The sequence below is a fragment of the Pseudorasbora parva genome, chromosome 22, assembly GCF_024679245.1.
Source record: "Pseudorasbora parva isolate DD20220531a chromosome 22, ASM2467924v1, whole genome shotgun sequence".
NCBI classification, from domain to species: domain Eukaryota; kingdom Metazoa; phylum Chordata; class Actinopteri; order Cypriniformes; family Gobionidae; genus Pseudorasbora; species Pseudorasbora parva.
This window is the reverse complement of record NC_090193.1, coordinates 21,371,468-21,387,620: the sequence shown is the minus strand read 5'-3', so window position 1 is coordinate 21,387,620 and position 16,153 is coordinate 21,371,468. Positions and strand designations below refer to the sequence as shown.

General features: G+C 42.1%; 1 protein-coding gene across 5 annotated transcripts in view; it reads left to right on the top strand.

Moving 5' to 3' along the window:
• The window catches only part of zmynd8 (zinc finger, MYND-type containing 8), a 42,260-nt gene that overhangs the window by 8,992 nt on the left and 17,115 nt on the right, over nucleotides 1–16,153 (top strand). For 3 of the 5 annotated variants that reach the window (XM_067431696.1, XM_067431694.1, XM_067431695.1), the window contains exons 4-12: nucleotides 1,919–2,140; nucleotides 5,464–5,577; nucleotides 7,784–7,876; nucleotides 7,993–8,080; nucleotides 8,173–8,228; nucleotides 8,316–8,393; nucleotides 8,488–8,603; nucleotides 9,913–10,409; nucleotides 10,567–10,704. In XM_067431696.1, the coding sequence (XP_067287797.1) occupies nucleotides 1,919–2,140; nucleotides 5,464–5,577; nucleotides 7,784–7,876; nucleotides 7,993–8,080; nucleotides 8,173–8,228; nucleotides 8,316–8,393; nucleotides 8,488–8,603; nucleotides 9,913–10,409; nucleotides 10,567–10,704 (1,402 nt within the window). The remainder of the gene's footprint in view (nucleotides 1–1,918; nucleotides 2,141–5,463; nucleotides 5,578–7,783; nucleotides 7,877–7,992; nucleotides 8,081–8,172; nucleotides 8,229–8,315; nucleotides 8,394–8,487; nucleotides 8,604–9,912; nucleotides 10,410–10,566; nucleotides 10,705–16,153) is intronic. The other 2 variants (XM_067431697.1, XM_067431698.1) reach the window with 2 other exon arrangements.

The window sequence follows — 16,153 nt, the reverse complement described above, 5'->3', positions numbered from 1 at the left end:
GCTCTGATCCGATTGTTCGCGCCTGCGTGCACCCTTCCGGGAGAAGAGCCTGTACGGCCCATACAAGGACATTCCGCCCCGTTGACATCAAGCGGACCCGTAGTCGGAAAAAACTCTCAGAATCTCGTGAGAAACCAGAAGGAGTATTATTGACACATAAATACTCCATCAAACATCCAACTTATTTTTTTTAAACTTTGTCCATGTTTAGGATGGGAATCCAAGTCTTTAACAGTGTAAAAAGCTCAGTATGCATGAAACAGCATTTCACCCCCCCTTAAACCCGATTGTCAAACTGTGTTTAAGGACCCCTCTAAGCAAGTCTACATCTCACAAATAATATAATAAGAACTATCGACCAGACTGTACTTGTGTCATGTAGCATAATATTTCAGCAAGAGGGGGTAACTGGGTGATTTTTGGCCACTTTGAGATTTATTGGGTAAATAATAGAAATGTGTCCGTTCCAAAATCTAAATCTGCCAACAGGTTTGTCAATTAATAATGCAATATCGGTATTCTGTTAGAAAATAGTTTGTAAAAAATATATTAAAAAAATTAAAATTTTCAAAATCATATAATTTGATCATATAATATAATCATATAATTTTAATGTATTTTAATTCCATATAAAATATACATTCATTTCGAGTAAGCATTTTTATTAAATAACCTAAATGTTATGCATATTTATCAGTCATGTATAAATGAAAAAATAATGGGATTTAAATAATATTACTAATAAACCAAATGTGTTTTAGGCCAAGTTTATATATTTATCATACAATTTTTAAAATGTAAACCCCATATTTGAATCTTGCTTGTTCATACTTTTTAACTTATGGAATGCATAAAAATAATAATTTTGAAAAAATCAAAACACTTTTTGAAAACGAATACAATTCGATTATTTAAATCAAATCAAATAATATTTATATTTAAAAAGCAATATTCAATTTCTTCACAAATATAAAGCATTTTTTAAATTCTGTGTCAGGTGCAGAGTACATTTATATTTATTTTAAAAATTAATAAACAGTTTAATCTTATTTTTTAAAAATAACTTTTTGATAAGGATTTATAATTTGAATAATAATAATAATAATAATAATAATAATAGATTTACATATGGTATTTATACAAAGCCTTTATAATTCAAATACTACTAGTTCTACTACTAATATTAATAATATATTTACATATTCATACAAATTAAAGCTACATCTAAAGGATAAAAATGACTGATATCCTCAAAGTGAAAATAATTAAATTAATATTCATTTGCAAGGTCAGTTTAATAAGGCTGTTATAGTGTCAAGAGTTGTATCAATATATTAATCGATATATTAATATCATATGTTGGTATAAGTTGAATTTTTTTTTTTTACTGATTTGGCCATTGCATCACCACAGATGTATGCAAACAGACCATCCTTAATATTAAGCCCTGGTATCTGCTATTGATAAACCCTCTTGAGTCACTTCCTACATTTTTTGCAGGGAATCCAAAAACCTGCCATCTTTCAACAGTGACATTAATTTTCACAAACAACCTAAGGCCCTCGTCTTCAGTTTTATGAGACAGATAATGAGCTCAGCCAAACAAATGCAAGGCAGGTGGCTGTCATGCAAGCTAAGCAGAAATGTGTGTCCAGGGACAGAGCATGATTCATGTTGATGCAGCTGCAATGAATTATTAGGCCTATAGCTTGTTTCTGCCTCTAACAAGAATGCATTTACCTTCATGTTACAGATTGAAATGCAATTTATTCAGTGCCCATTCGTCTACATTTGCTCTCGCCTGTCCTCCCATGCCACTCCCTGATTGATAACCTTTGTGTCTGTTTGTTTTGTCTTGTTAACTTTAATACCCATGTTTTAAAACCCCGACCCTCTGTTTCTCTCGCCCGCATTCCAGTCAGAACTAAGACATGGTCCCTTTTACTATGTGAAGCAGCCCGCACTCACCACAGACCCTGTTGATGTTGTACCGCAGGACGGGCGGAATGACTTCTACTGCTGGGTGTGTCACCGCGAGGGCCAGGTGCTCTGCTGTGAGCTCTGCCCGCGCGTCTACCATGCTAAGTGCCTCAAACTGGCTGCAGAGCCTGAAGGAGACTGGTTCTGCCCTGAATGTGAGGTACTGGCTCATGGGGCTTCACTTTGTCTAAAAAAAAAAATCTTAATGCAGATTTTTAGTTAGTTTAGTGTGTATATCTAGTCCTGGTTGGACCAGACACATTTACAGAAAACACTTGTCAATAGTAGCAATAGTGTTGGGCTTGGGTGCATGGTTGCACGTTTTCACACAAATCGGCCCGAGTCGAATCCACCTTTTGCCGAATGTGAAAAGGCATTTCTTTTCAGTAAAAATTAAAGGAAATGTATGTAAGAAATGTATTTCAGTTAATCATAAAATGGCCCTGATATGTCACTAGACATTAAGAAATCATGTTCATTTCAGATACTTATATCACTGACAACAGTAGTCCGGTCAGGATATTGTCATTTAAAAGTTGTTGTTGCAGCCCTCAACTGATGTTGATGTTGACATGTGTTTTGGCCTGAAGCTCCACCCTCCAATCACAAAGTCAGTAGTGTTTCGGCATCTGGGTTGCCAGATCTGCTCTAGTTACCACAGCTGCAGTTACAAATTTTCCTGCTGGATCCTGCAGCCTATCTGGCAACCTCGAGTCATGGGGAGGGGGAGAGGGGATACACTCTCTACAGTCATTTGAAAGTGATTGAAGTACCAGTTTTGGCCACAATCTTACATACACTTCCTTTAAGAAAATATTCTAAAAGTGGAAATAAAATGTCTAATTTGTGTTTAAGTTTGGGTTAGGTCTAGGTGTACGGCGGGCTTTATTGTTCCAATAAGGCAGAATCCATTAAATGATTTTAATAAATGTAATCAATTACACTCATTTACATGTTATTATCACATACCATTTAATGTACAACAACACTCAGGTGCAAATAGTATCTGCTATAAATAGCACTAACTGCAAAAAAGGCTATTTTTACATAGTGTAAATAGAATCTATTCATAGTTTCACTTTTTGTACATAGCATATTGCTTGGAAAATGCTGCAAAATTGTATGTAAATATTGCTATTTAAAATATCCTATTTTCACTTAAGCCCCTTTCACACTGCACGTCGGACCCGCAATATTCCCGGAACATTGCCGGGTCGCCTTCTGTGTGAAAGCAACCACGTCCCGGAATTGATTACCGAATTGAACCCGGGTCGGGGACCTAGGAACATTGCGGGATTCGACCCGGGACGAGCGCTGTGTGAACAAAAGCCAAAACTAATGCCGCAACGTGTACTTAGTTATCGTGCGACTCCTAGAGCTTGTTTTTTCAATAATACAACCCTGCAGTGCCAGAAGAGCTAGTCGATGTTTTAAACGCAGAGAGTGCTCGTATACAAAAGAAACTAAAATTAAACAAGCAGAAATGTGCGCAAACTGGACACAAGTCGAGACCACGGAGCTCCTTACTATCCGCGCTGATGCTGAGATCGCTCACCATTATACGTCACATCCACATCACGTGTCAACTCGATCCGGGACCGTTACGGGTTGTGTGTGAATGTGAAAGCGCACATATTACGGTATTTCGCTGGCAGTGTGAATGGACCGAATCTAACGGCCCGGGAACAAATGCCGGGTCGCATTATCTGTGTATTTGCCGGAATCTCAGTGTGAAAGGGACTTAAGTGTAAATAGCCACTGCCTTGAATTAAACAGAGAGCAGTCTGCATCTTTAAGAGTTCTATACTGTATGTAAATTACCTCTTTTTGATTGGCCAAACTTTTGGAAATGTTGCTGTATACTAAACATAGCCTACAAGCTGAAGTATAAATGGGGGCAGTCGTATCCCATGACAAGGATTTCTTAATGACACATTTGTGTAGATTGGTTTCGATTCATTTTTAAAACTTATTCAAAAGAAATACGAAAATTGGGTTTATGATATGCAAACATCTCTTTAATATTTGTATATAAAGAAAGGTTTAAATCAGCACTAGGTAACATTTCAACCTTCGTAATATATTTTCAAGACTTGTACATTGACTTAAAATAGGTTGATTGACACCTCTGCCGTAGCCTGACGGGGTCTGTATCGTTTTTAATCGTACTTTTAATCTTCGGGTTTCTGGTAGTAACCCGAGAACAAAAAGAAATACAAAATTCAACTGCTTTACGGCATATACGTCACTTCCACCACCACCCCCACTTCCTTACATTAGGACGTGCGAGCCCAACTATCGTTTGTTTGTCGGATGTTATTGTCATGTCATGTCCAAAGCAGCACAGAAAAATAAGAAAGCAAAGGTTTTGTTGGAGGAAAGCAATAAGCGGAAACGAAAAAGTTATCGGATTAAAGGCAGGACGAGGATCAACATTTGGGCCAGCGTTTGCTCGTTGGCGTGAGCTGAAGGAGGCGTGCCCGACCGAAGCATGACAGCCAAGTCAGCATGCTATGGTTATTATTACCTACCACTCAAACATTGAATTGAAGTGTCATAGATTGTGTAAAACGGTAACCAATAGACTATAGGCTACTATAATGACGCTGGCTTGTAAACGTGAGCATCGCGATCATTAGGCATTTGAAAAAAATCAAACATGAAATGATATTCATATGACATGCTGAAACATGCCACTGTACCTGGGATGCAGACATTTCACATGCAACGCAAGCAGAACTCCTGCATGTGAACGTGTTCAGGGTAACTGTTAGTGATGCGCGGGTCTGCTTTTTTTCCAACCCACGGGTCCCGCATTTATGAAATTATTTGTCCCACCTCGCACCACTGTATATATTTTACAACCCGCCCCATCCCGCACCCGCGACCATTAAATAGACATACGGGGTCCGCGGCTTATGAGACGACCCGCTCATCATTAGTTCAGGGCTATCATGGTTTTTGTCATGTCAACAAATGCACGCATGCAAAATATGAAAAGTATGAAAGAGTTTACGACAGTAGTAGAGGACAATATTTTTTCCCAACTGTAGGGGGACCATGAGAGTAAAAGTTACCTAGTGCTGATTTAAAGAAGCATGACATATGCAATATTCTTTTCTTCTCTATTGTAATGTATATCTGAGTGAGATGGCTTCTTAAACAAGAAAATTGTAGGGCGATTATTGATTTTGTCCATCTGGAATTGATCAGATCATTGGATGGTTGTGGTTTGCTATTGCTGTGATTTCATTTTATGTGAGTGACAGGTTGTCCCGCCCTAATGCGAGTAAGCACATCAGAGAACAGATGTGCTGCCGGAGGGAGGGAAAGTTATTTTGATTAAAGATTACAAGGACACATTTTGAAAATATCATGTGCACAGTTTAATCATCATTAATAATAATTATTATTTTGCAATACTCCATCAAAATTAAGAATCATCAATTTTGATTTCACGTTGACTTTCTCTTTTCTTTACAGAAAATAACAGTGGCAGAGTGCATTGAGACCCAGAGTAAAGCTATGACGATGCTCACATTGGAACAGCTCTCCTTCCTGCTGAAGTTTGCTCTCCAAAAGATGAAGCAGCCAGGTGTAAGTTTCATGACTTGATGGTCCTCCTTCAGCAGATACAAGATTTAGTTTACATTAGAGAGTTATGCCCAGATCTAGTGCAAAAGCAAAGGAATGGTACAAAATGGTAACATTTTCCCACTTTTTTTAACATGAAATTAGTTTAAAATTAAAGCACACCTGAGACACTTCATTAATGTCTCAATAATGCTCTTTAGTGTTGCTTTCACATCATAATTAAGTTTGTTTTGGTTGCATGAAAGCATGAAAAGTTTTGGTGGTTTTATTATAAAACAATAATAATGTTTCCAAAATTACAGGTAACATATTTGTACAAGGATATTACAACTTTTAACCGTATTTGTCATTAATTCAATTAAATTTCACAATACATATTGTTTCAAAGCAGCTTTACAGAAAACATTCTCAGGAAGGCTTTTGTAGAAAAGCTTAATGTGAAAATGCTCTAACACCTTTTGTGGACTTTGCAGTCGTTTTAAAAGAGTTTTGTGACCTTGAGGAGTGTGATGGGTTGTAGCATAATAGAAGATCGGTTAAACACACAGGCCCGAAAAAAAGGTCTGTAGCAATACTTCATAATACAAAACTTAATAGGTAACCAGTGTAGAGGTGATACTATTGTATTGTCTTGATGTGGTAGGAACTCTAGCAGCTGCATTTGGGCATGGAGGTTTTTCCTCCATGTCCAAAATGGAGGTTTTTTATTAAGGATGCAACTGGGCAGCAACCTTGTAATGCATTACAGTAATCTAAAGGTCATGAATGAATGAACTAGGGTTTCTGCATCAGAAACAGATAACAATGCGAAATATGATTTTCAAAAGACTAGTTGCTGTCTAACACCTGGATCTTTAACTATAGAGGATAAAGCAACAGTAGCTCCTTCTAGATGCAAATTGTATTCTAAGGACATTTATGTATAGTTTTTTGGGGTCCAATAAATAATATATCTGTCTTATCTAAATTTAATAGTGGAAACATTTTGTTGGATGACCAGTCATATCTTTAACACACTTAATGAAAAGGAATCTCATATTTGGAAAAAGCAGAGAGCCTAAAACACTATAAAGCCTATAAAGCACTACTTTGCTTGTGTTAAATGAGATAATTTTCCATTTACATAAAACAAAATGGTAACGGTCAGACAGGTATGATCTAAACCACTTTAATGCATGTCCATTATATCATTAAGTGATTATACCCTGCTACTTGAACGATTAAAATTTAAATATGCTTTTTACCTTAAAATGTACTTATAACCACTATAGGTGACACTAAACAAATCCACATGATGAATCAGAGTTCATCATAAATGGCCAGTAAACAATAAACAGGGTCATAAACACAAAGACAAAACACCAATAGAGTAACATGCATGACTTAATCATACACTAAATAACAGTAAATGTAACACAAAACACCCCAATGTAGATTACTAATAACAAAATTATTTATTAAAAATATCATGTCATTGTCATGCAGGGACTTCTGGGAATGTCCCTTTACTGTTTACTGTAAATTATATGGTAATTCATAGTTTTTACTTTCAAAAACCATATATTTTACTGTATGACAGATAATGCGATAATGTGAAAACAGATGTCCTGCAGAAATCACCTAGCTGTATTCCCCACCCTTTTTGTTCCCTAGTGTTTGGAGTCTTCATGTCGTAGCAGTCATATAGTATTACTACCTTGGCCTATAGTCTAAATGGTGTAGTTGGTGGAGGTAGTAAAGGGAAATGTGATCTGCTCAATACCAGTCATGCAAAGACACTGAGGGCAATATTGCACTTTAGATAAGATTTTTCTTAAAGGGACAGTTCTTTTATTCACTCTGATGTTGCTCTTTCTTCTGTGGAACACAAAAAATATATTTATGCTGAACTTTATCTGTAAAGTGACTAGCACAAGAAGCATCAAAAATCGCTGTCAGAAGAATTTAATCAATACATCTCAGATCTTTTGAAACCATATGATTTTTGATTTTTATTTATTTATTTAAAAACAAAAAAACATAATCATGACTAATATCCATGGTAACCACTCACTTTCATTGTATAAAGAACAGCTTGAATATTCTGCTAAATATTTATTTTATGTACTATGGAAGAAAGAAAATCATTCAAATATCAAAAGACATGAAATTAGTAAATAATTTACATTTTTGGGTGAACTTCAATAACAAAATACCTCTCTTTTACAAGACGGAACCATTTCAGAAGCCAGTGTCATTGGAACAGCATCCTGATTATGCAGAGTATATATTTCATCCCATGGATCTCTGCACTTTAGAAAAGGTGAAAGTGAAGTATTTGATCCAGAAAAATAATTATTTTCAAATTTTAGGAATGTATATTGTCTGGCATGTTATGAAAGGGTTTCATTAGTATTTTCACTTTTTGTTCCTATTCAGAATATCAAAAAGAAAATGTACGGCTCCACTGAGGCTTTCCTGGCTGACGTGAAGTGGATTTTGCACAATTGTATAATTTATAATGGAGGTTGGTTGTTATCGGTTCCAGACAATTGCCAAATTAGTTTCTGCTGAGTGTTTATGTTATGTTAAAACTGTTTCCATCTGTTTTTTTCTTAGGCAACCATAAACTTACAGCAACGGCTAAAGTTATTGTGAAAATCTGTGAGCATGAAGTATGTATTATAAATTATAAGAATTGTAAATCGAAATATGTATATACTTTGTCTAGTGCCAGTTTTTAAACACCAATTACCTTTCAGATGAATGAGATAGAGGTCTGTCCAGAGTGCTATCTCTCTGCATGCCAGAAAAGGGACAACTGGTTTTGTGAACCATGTGTGAGTGTTTTACACTAAACAAAATGAAATTCCTTCTTCACATAGTAACCAGAGTGAGTTACCCATCTGTTCATGAAATATGTGTGTGCATCAGAGCAACCCCCACCCTCTGGTCTGGGCCAAACTGAAGGGATTCCCATTTTGGCCTGCCAAAGCTCTTCGAGACAAAGATGGACAAGTGGATGCACGGTTCTTTGGGCAGCACGACAGGTGAGGAACCATTGAACCATGTAATGACCATCCGATATGTGGCAAAACGTCAATCAATAACTTAATTTGCTCTAGGTTAATCTGAGTTGTAGTCATAATCAGAAGTGAGCATCAACACATAAATGCATATTTTGATAGCCCATCTGAATAATTGATTAATCTGAAAAAGACATGAAAATAGACGTCACTGAGCTTCCTTGTGCACAGTGTGCAAATTGTTTTAAATATGGATTTATTTTGTTGCAGTGCATAGACTGTTTTTTAAACAGGGGTCTTTTTTTAAAGGGGTCATGAACTGGCTTTTTAATTTTGTTATACTATTGTCTGAGGTCAACCAATGATGTCTGTGTGGTTTTTACATTCATAAACATCATAATGAATAAGTAATAGGCAATTTTCTACCCCGGTTTTGAGCCTCTCTCATGGAACGATCGTTTATAATGGGGCTACCGCATTGAAGACTTGGAAATAAACGTCCACTGCTATTATTGAATAAGTTTTGGATATTATACAGAGTACATGTGAGGAATTGTTATGAAAGTGTGTGGGAAAATGGCAACCGGAATTATTTGCCCTCACAGGGCTTGCAAAATGTTTTTATTAAACAAACAGTGATTTATCTCTCATCCACCCGCAATTAATTGGAATGTTATTTTTTATTACTTGGCCCGCCCGATCGGTGGATATAAACGCATATATATAACCATGCATAGCTAACGCACACCCACGCACAAGCCTCACTGCAGAGTTAGACGAATCAGTATGATCAAAACTTGCGCTATTCTATTTTTCTTCAAATATCAAGTCAAGAGAGTGAACAAGGCACATCAAGAAAGGAATGCTATTTCACAATTTAAGATTCACCGGCCTGCCGACGGGCTTCCGTTTTTTTTTTTCGGGCTTCCTGACGACTTTGCCCCAGGATGTTGGGCAGGCGTTCATCATCTTCTGTTGAGGTGGTGTTTCGACCACACTCTGGCGTTACAGCTTGGCACATTCTGAGATTGACTGTTTGTTGGGCCTGGTGTCAATAAAAGCTTTTCTCTGACTAACAAGGAAGTTTTTAACTCCAAAATTTACAGGATATTCTTATAACACAATGAACTTTTATATATCAAAGGCTGAATGAAAAGTTGATTTCTCAATTCATGACCCCTTTAAACAAATATATTTTGATTGGTCTGCATTTCAAGTTAGGTAAAAACAGAGGTTAAAAAACTTAACATTTCAAATAATTTATAGATATAATTAACAGTTGTGGGTCAAGCATAACTTAACTCTGTTTTATTTTTTTTGGTTTAATATATAGGGCCTGGGTTCCTATTAACAACTGCTACCTCATGTCCAAAGAGATTCCCTTCTCAGTGAAAAAGACCAAGAGCATATTCAACAGTGCCATGCAGGAGATGGAAGTGTATGTAGAAAACATCCGCAAAAAATTTGGAGTCTTCAATTATGCCCCATTCCGCACACCCTACACACCAGACAACCAGTTCCAGATGCTCCTGGACCCGGGAAATCCTGGCGCAGGCTCCATCAAACCTGAAAAGCTTGAGAAGATCAAGTTCAGCTTTGATGTGACAGCATCTCCTAAGTTGCTCGTGGGCAAGAGCATGGTGTCCAGTGGGAGCATAGGGGGCGGGACTGGAAGACGAATCTCATTGACTGATATGCCTCGTTCACCAATGAGCACTAACTCCTCTGCCCATACGGGATCTGATGGAGAACAGGAGACTGCAGAGAAAGGTCATGCTAGAGCAGCCCTACCCCATTATAGCACTGGAGAGGAGTCACTGGATTGCACTGGTATATAACTGAGCGAAACATGCACACTGCTGCGTTGCACATTTGTCAATGTCAAGGTCTACTTGTCAAACACATTGCAACCTGCCAAAAACATGTACTGCTATAGTTGTAGACACAATACGGTATGTATTATTAAAGCTCATTTCTACTCTTACAGCATCGCCTGCCCCTCCTAGAGCAGGTCTCACAGGCAACACCTTAGAGAGCCCTAAACCCTTCCACTCACCAGCTCCCAGCACCCCGGTTAAACAGGAGAAGACCCCCACCACTGGCAGCATCCTCAACCTCAACCTTGGTAAACCTCCATCAGCTGATTAATCTATTGATTGTTTTCTTTGATTGTTTAAAGGAAGTGTATGTAAGATTGTTGCCAAAACCTGTACTGCGATCACTTTCAAATTACTGTAGAGCAAGGCTGGATTTACCACCGGGCCGACTGGGCAGGTGCCCGGGGGCCTCCAAGCGTCATAATTTTTATTTTTTATTTTTTTATTTTTTACTTTTTTTACATTTATTATTGGATTAAATTAAATTAACAATAATTTATTTGCACACACACAAAAAAAAAAATCATGATTAGCTTTTTGGCTGTCTGATGATGACAATGATGAGTCATCAGCATGCGGAAACTGTTGATAGCGGCAAGACAGGTGGTAGAAGTACAAGATAGTGTGAAAAAAGACATTGAATAAACAACCAACATGGTTAAAAAAAACGGTAGCAGTGGAGCCACAAAATGGAAAGCTAAAAGGGAGAAGGATAGCAGAGAGGATTTAATTAGGAGTAATATTCCAACCATTTCCACTTTTTTCAAGTCTTTTTTCAAAAGTCACTTTTTTTCTGAAAGCGGCAGAAACACGGCGTTGACGTGTAGATTAACGTACATTACCAGCTTGACAGCCTCAAGAAATGTTGGCCTATCAATTACTTTTTCCCCTTAGATTATTATAGATGCCCGGATCGGCACATAAGCCTTCCATCTGCGTCCACAGAGTCCGACCCACCTAAATATTTTATTTTTTTGATTTCACCACTTGTCTGTCCCCGTTATGATGTTGCTTTTTAAATCACGTAACCCTAGCCAGCTATGATGAGATCACTGTGGTCCGGACCTCGGTATTTCCCTGAAATGTAGGCTATATAATAAATGTTGTGAAATAAATGAATAATATAGTATTAACACTATTTTAGTATTGCAATGATACAGCACAGCACCAACCACTTCTTATCAGAGCTGCCTCAGCAGTTTGTCACCGCTCATCAAAATATTACCGTACATTTGAGAGGACCAATCAAATCAAAGTAGGCGGGCTTTACATTCACAGAAGATACTTAGCGCAAATTTCCTAATTCAGGGGATTCATAATGTATTTTTTTCTAATGTAACATATTTTGTCAATGTGAGGGGAAAATAAACATTAATGAAAGTGATTTCATCAGATTAGGCAGAATGTGAATTTTTCACATTCTGTCTCAGTTTGTGTAAATCCACTTGGTGTTCAGAGTATTTATTGTTCCCCACATTGATTTCACACGTCTAGTACAATTACGTGGTTTTGTTTCAGTAATACAGTCTATACTTTTTTCTTGATTTACCCTGAAATGGAAGTAAAATGTGACAACCTGCCCCATAGGTGGAGTAGCCTACGTGGTATAATATGAGCATATGACAGATTAAAATGTTATCTGATATAGGCTAATAGAAAGAAAAGAAAAAAACGTCCCCGGTTACGACTGTAACCTTAGTTCCCTGAGAACAGGGAACGAGACGCTGCGTCAGCTGACGCTATGGGGAACGCCTCCAGCGTGACCGGTGTCTGAGCTACTATCAAACCACAGCAATCCTATTGACCGGCGACAGCCTATGATGTCATCAAGGTGCGACCAGGAAGTATATAAGGGCGCCTTGCAAACATGACACCAGCTTCTTCGTCTGAAGGGACTGTTCGCAGGCAGGCCCCGAGGCATGGCAAAAGTGACGCAGCGTCTCGTTCCCTGTTCTCAGGGAACTAAGGTTACAGTCGTAACCGGGGACGTTCCCTTTTGAAAGGGAACTCGAGCTGCGTCAGCTGACGCTATGGGGAACGATATACCCACGCCGCCATGCCGAGGGGAGTGCATGCCTACTGGCAGTGACAACTGTCAGGACAAGCAAATTCAACTGAAATGCCTGAACCACTCCCCCTCTGGTCACATTAGAGGGGAGCTCTTAAGCCTGCCTGGTAGGTACCATGCTGTAGGCAACCTATGCAAGTCCCTGTCCTGTAAGGACCGCATAGCAGCAGTGTAAACTCGTCGTGCTAGAGTATGCGCCCGCCATCAGGTGCTGCCGGCTAGGACCGAAGCCTGATGGCAGGAACCACTAGCTGTCAGCTTGAGCCAGTTATGTGTCTCCGTCCAAGGAACTCATTCCCCCTGGGAGGCCCCGCAGGGCCTACTACTTGCCAGGCTACTCGTAGCCGGCACTGAGACCAGGGAACGACCTCAGGGAGGCCTGGTGAGGCCTGCTACCTGATAGCAGATCATGCTAGCCGCCCTGGCTAGCAACCATGCTCACTGTCATAGGAACCGGGAACCGGGGCTCACCCTCCGGGAGGCCTAGCGAGGCCTAATCCCTGTCACCCAGTGGCCGAGGCCCTGGACCACCCCCTCAGGGGAAGCCAGATGAGGCTTGCTGCAACCCACCAGGCCCTCCGGGAGGCCTGGTGAGGCCTGCTACCTGCCATCTGGTGACTGGAACCCAGGAACTGTTATCCAGCGCTAGTTCCCTGGAGTACCCCCTCAGGGGAAGCCAGATGAGGCCTGCTGCATCCCAGCAGGCCCTCAGGGAGGCCCCGCGAGGCCTACTACCTATCATCCAGTGACTGAAGCCCAGGAACGACCCCTTGGGGGAAGCCAGACGAGGCTTACTGCTACCACAGCAGGCCCTCAGGGAGGCCTGGTGAGGCCTACTACCTGCCGTCTAACACCTGAAGCACGGGAATACCCCCTCAAGGGAAGCCCGGCAAGGCCTGCTGCACCCCAGCAGGCCCTCAGGGAGGCCTAGGGAGGCCTACTAACTGGGCTTGTAGCCATGCCAGCGACGAATCCTCGCTGGCAGGTCGGATGAATGCTGGCCGCTCCAAGTCGGGCTGACAGTGGCTGTCTGCTTGGCTGACGAAGACCTAGACATCCAGTTACCACCTGGGGAATCACCCCAGGGAGGCCATGATGGTCCTGCTTGTCGACGAGGTACTGCTGAAGCCGACATCGTCGGGGATATTCCTCCCAGGCGCACATTGGCCCGATGTCGCGACTCACCCGCAAGGAGGCCTGCTGAGGCCTCCTGCTCAGAGTCCACTGCCAGGACTGCCCAAGCTGGCTGCTCACAGCCAGCTGGTAGCCCATGCCCCTCCCGGGGCTGGCTTCATCCCGGAGGCTCACGGGGTCCTCCATGCAGTCCCATCCGGCAGTGCCTACAGACATAGCCTAAACACATTGCCAAAAGCAGTGTACTCAGCAGAAAGTACCTAGACCCTCAAAGCGAGGGGAGTACAACTTACGTCACCTGCGTCAGGGCGGCCGCTCTTCCTTCATGCAGCGGCCTACCGTTCACGCTAGGGCGTCAGCCATGGCAATGCTTCGGCTTCCAGGGGAGCATCCGACCGAACCATTACGAAGCACGCAGGTTGCGAGTGCAGCTCAACCCGAGCCCTAAAAGGTGGAGCAGAAGACACAGAGCAGAGGGCAAAAAAATATTCACAAATATGCTACCCACCGGCCCAACATCCTCCAGGATGGGGCCAGGGGCCGCCAGAAGGTGGCAGCCACAACAAGCTCTGGAAAGCGGGGTTTTCGCAAAAATAGCCCACCTGCGTACAAGCGTGGGACGCCAAACCCCGCCCCACGACCACTGGCTAAGTCGCTGTTCATTCTGCTTCACACCAACCTGCATTACTAAAAACCCCAAAACGCAGAGAAGGGGGCGGGCCTTGGCCGGACGACTCTAATGTAAGAGGAGGCTGACTAGGGATGCGAAAGAAAATGCCCTGCAATATTCAAACCGAGGGCCTCGGGCGATAATTACTTTCCTTCTTTGGAAAGAAATGCCCACCATCCCGCAAAAGCCTAGGCCAACCGATGCAGTGGCCCGGAGAGGGCCAGCCTACATAAGAGTATTATACGCGGCTCGGGGAAGCGAAAAAACCTCAATAATACTCCGTCTAAGCCCTGCGAGGCTAGACATAAATCTGTAGTTCGTGCGTAAGCCTAAACTCACCCTCCCGTCTATGAAATTCCACGAGGGGCAACGTTGACCGCTTTACCCTGGGGTGGCTAAGAGCTTCCTGTTTGACTAGGAGAGCACACTCGCCTAAAACAACAGCACATTCCTACAAGAATGAGCGGTTGCCTCAATACTGCTTCATCACACAGAGAGAAGGCAAAAAAAAAAAACTGTTCGCACAGCTGTACATACAATGGCGGCTATTCTCTCCTAGCAAAGCTAGCTCTAGACATGCCACATAACGGCATCTAAAAAATCGTTCTAGCCACCGGACAGGGGAACTACAGGGCCCTATGGTGTCCTCCATCGATACCGTGATCCCCAAACCCTTGGCGGGGAGCATGAAGTCTCACACAACATAAATAATAAATGTTTCCCTCGCAAGGGGGACTTACCAGCTCGCCTCCTGCGCGACGATATCCACACATAAGTTTTACTCACAGTATGCATGTTTGGGAGCGCAACCGCCTGAGGGTGCGCTTCTCACAGCCCAGCCAGGCGGGGTCTAGAGTATCATCGTCATGGCCCCCCTCAGGGCCGGATGTAAGAAGCGCCTGGGGAGAAAATGAAGAAGAGCAGTAAATGAGATGTAATTCTTAACTCACCCACCTAAGGGAGGGATATTTCTTTCACGCCAACAGCGTTGTGATACTATTCCTCTTATATGGGAGTCCGCCTCTTTGCGCCCCGCCCTTAACCGCGGGGAGCATGAGAGGCGATGTTGGCACTCAGGCCCCGTCACTGGTCCGTATACCGTGACGCCTCCCGCCTGCCTGGGACCCGGATCTCAGCGGTGTGCGGGTCCTCGGACACCACCACCCGCGCTTCTGTGACACTGGCCCTCAGGCCCTGCTATCGCTGATATGGCGCACAGCTGCGCCGCGGGTCAGGGTATTTTCCCTGATTGAGATCCCTCAGCAGGTCTTCCCAGTATACTTGCAACACCGACACGGCGTAAAAGTAGCACCAGGCTGACCCGCTGCCGTGTATGCCCCGCCATCTAAACTTCTTGAAACATAGTTGAAAGAAGCTCAGATGGCAGGGTTGGAGCTAGAACACCCATCCTCCAAACATCAGCATTTAACACCGCTGATGTCCGTGAATACACTGAATATGGGTTCTTCCATACCCTCACGATCTCAGTCAGGAGATCAGGAAGGAATGGAAAAGCTCAACTGAGCCGACGGTTTTATGGCCGGGGAGAAACCGATCGTTCCGTTTAAACGAGCGATCTCTCCTTTAATGCGCCCACATGACGGCCGCAGCCTGCATGCAGCGCGCTCATAACAGCCATCGGCTCAGCATACACAGTCAGGATGGCTGAGAAATTAATTTCCCTTCTCACCAGCCATCCCTACGAGCATTCGTGATTAGTCTCGTCAGTCGCTAGATCGCCGGAGGGAAACATCCCCTCGCGGCGATCGGCGACCCCATCCGAGGGAATGTGACGTGCATCCGCGCTCAGCCTCAGCGTGAGCGG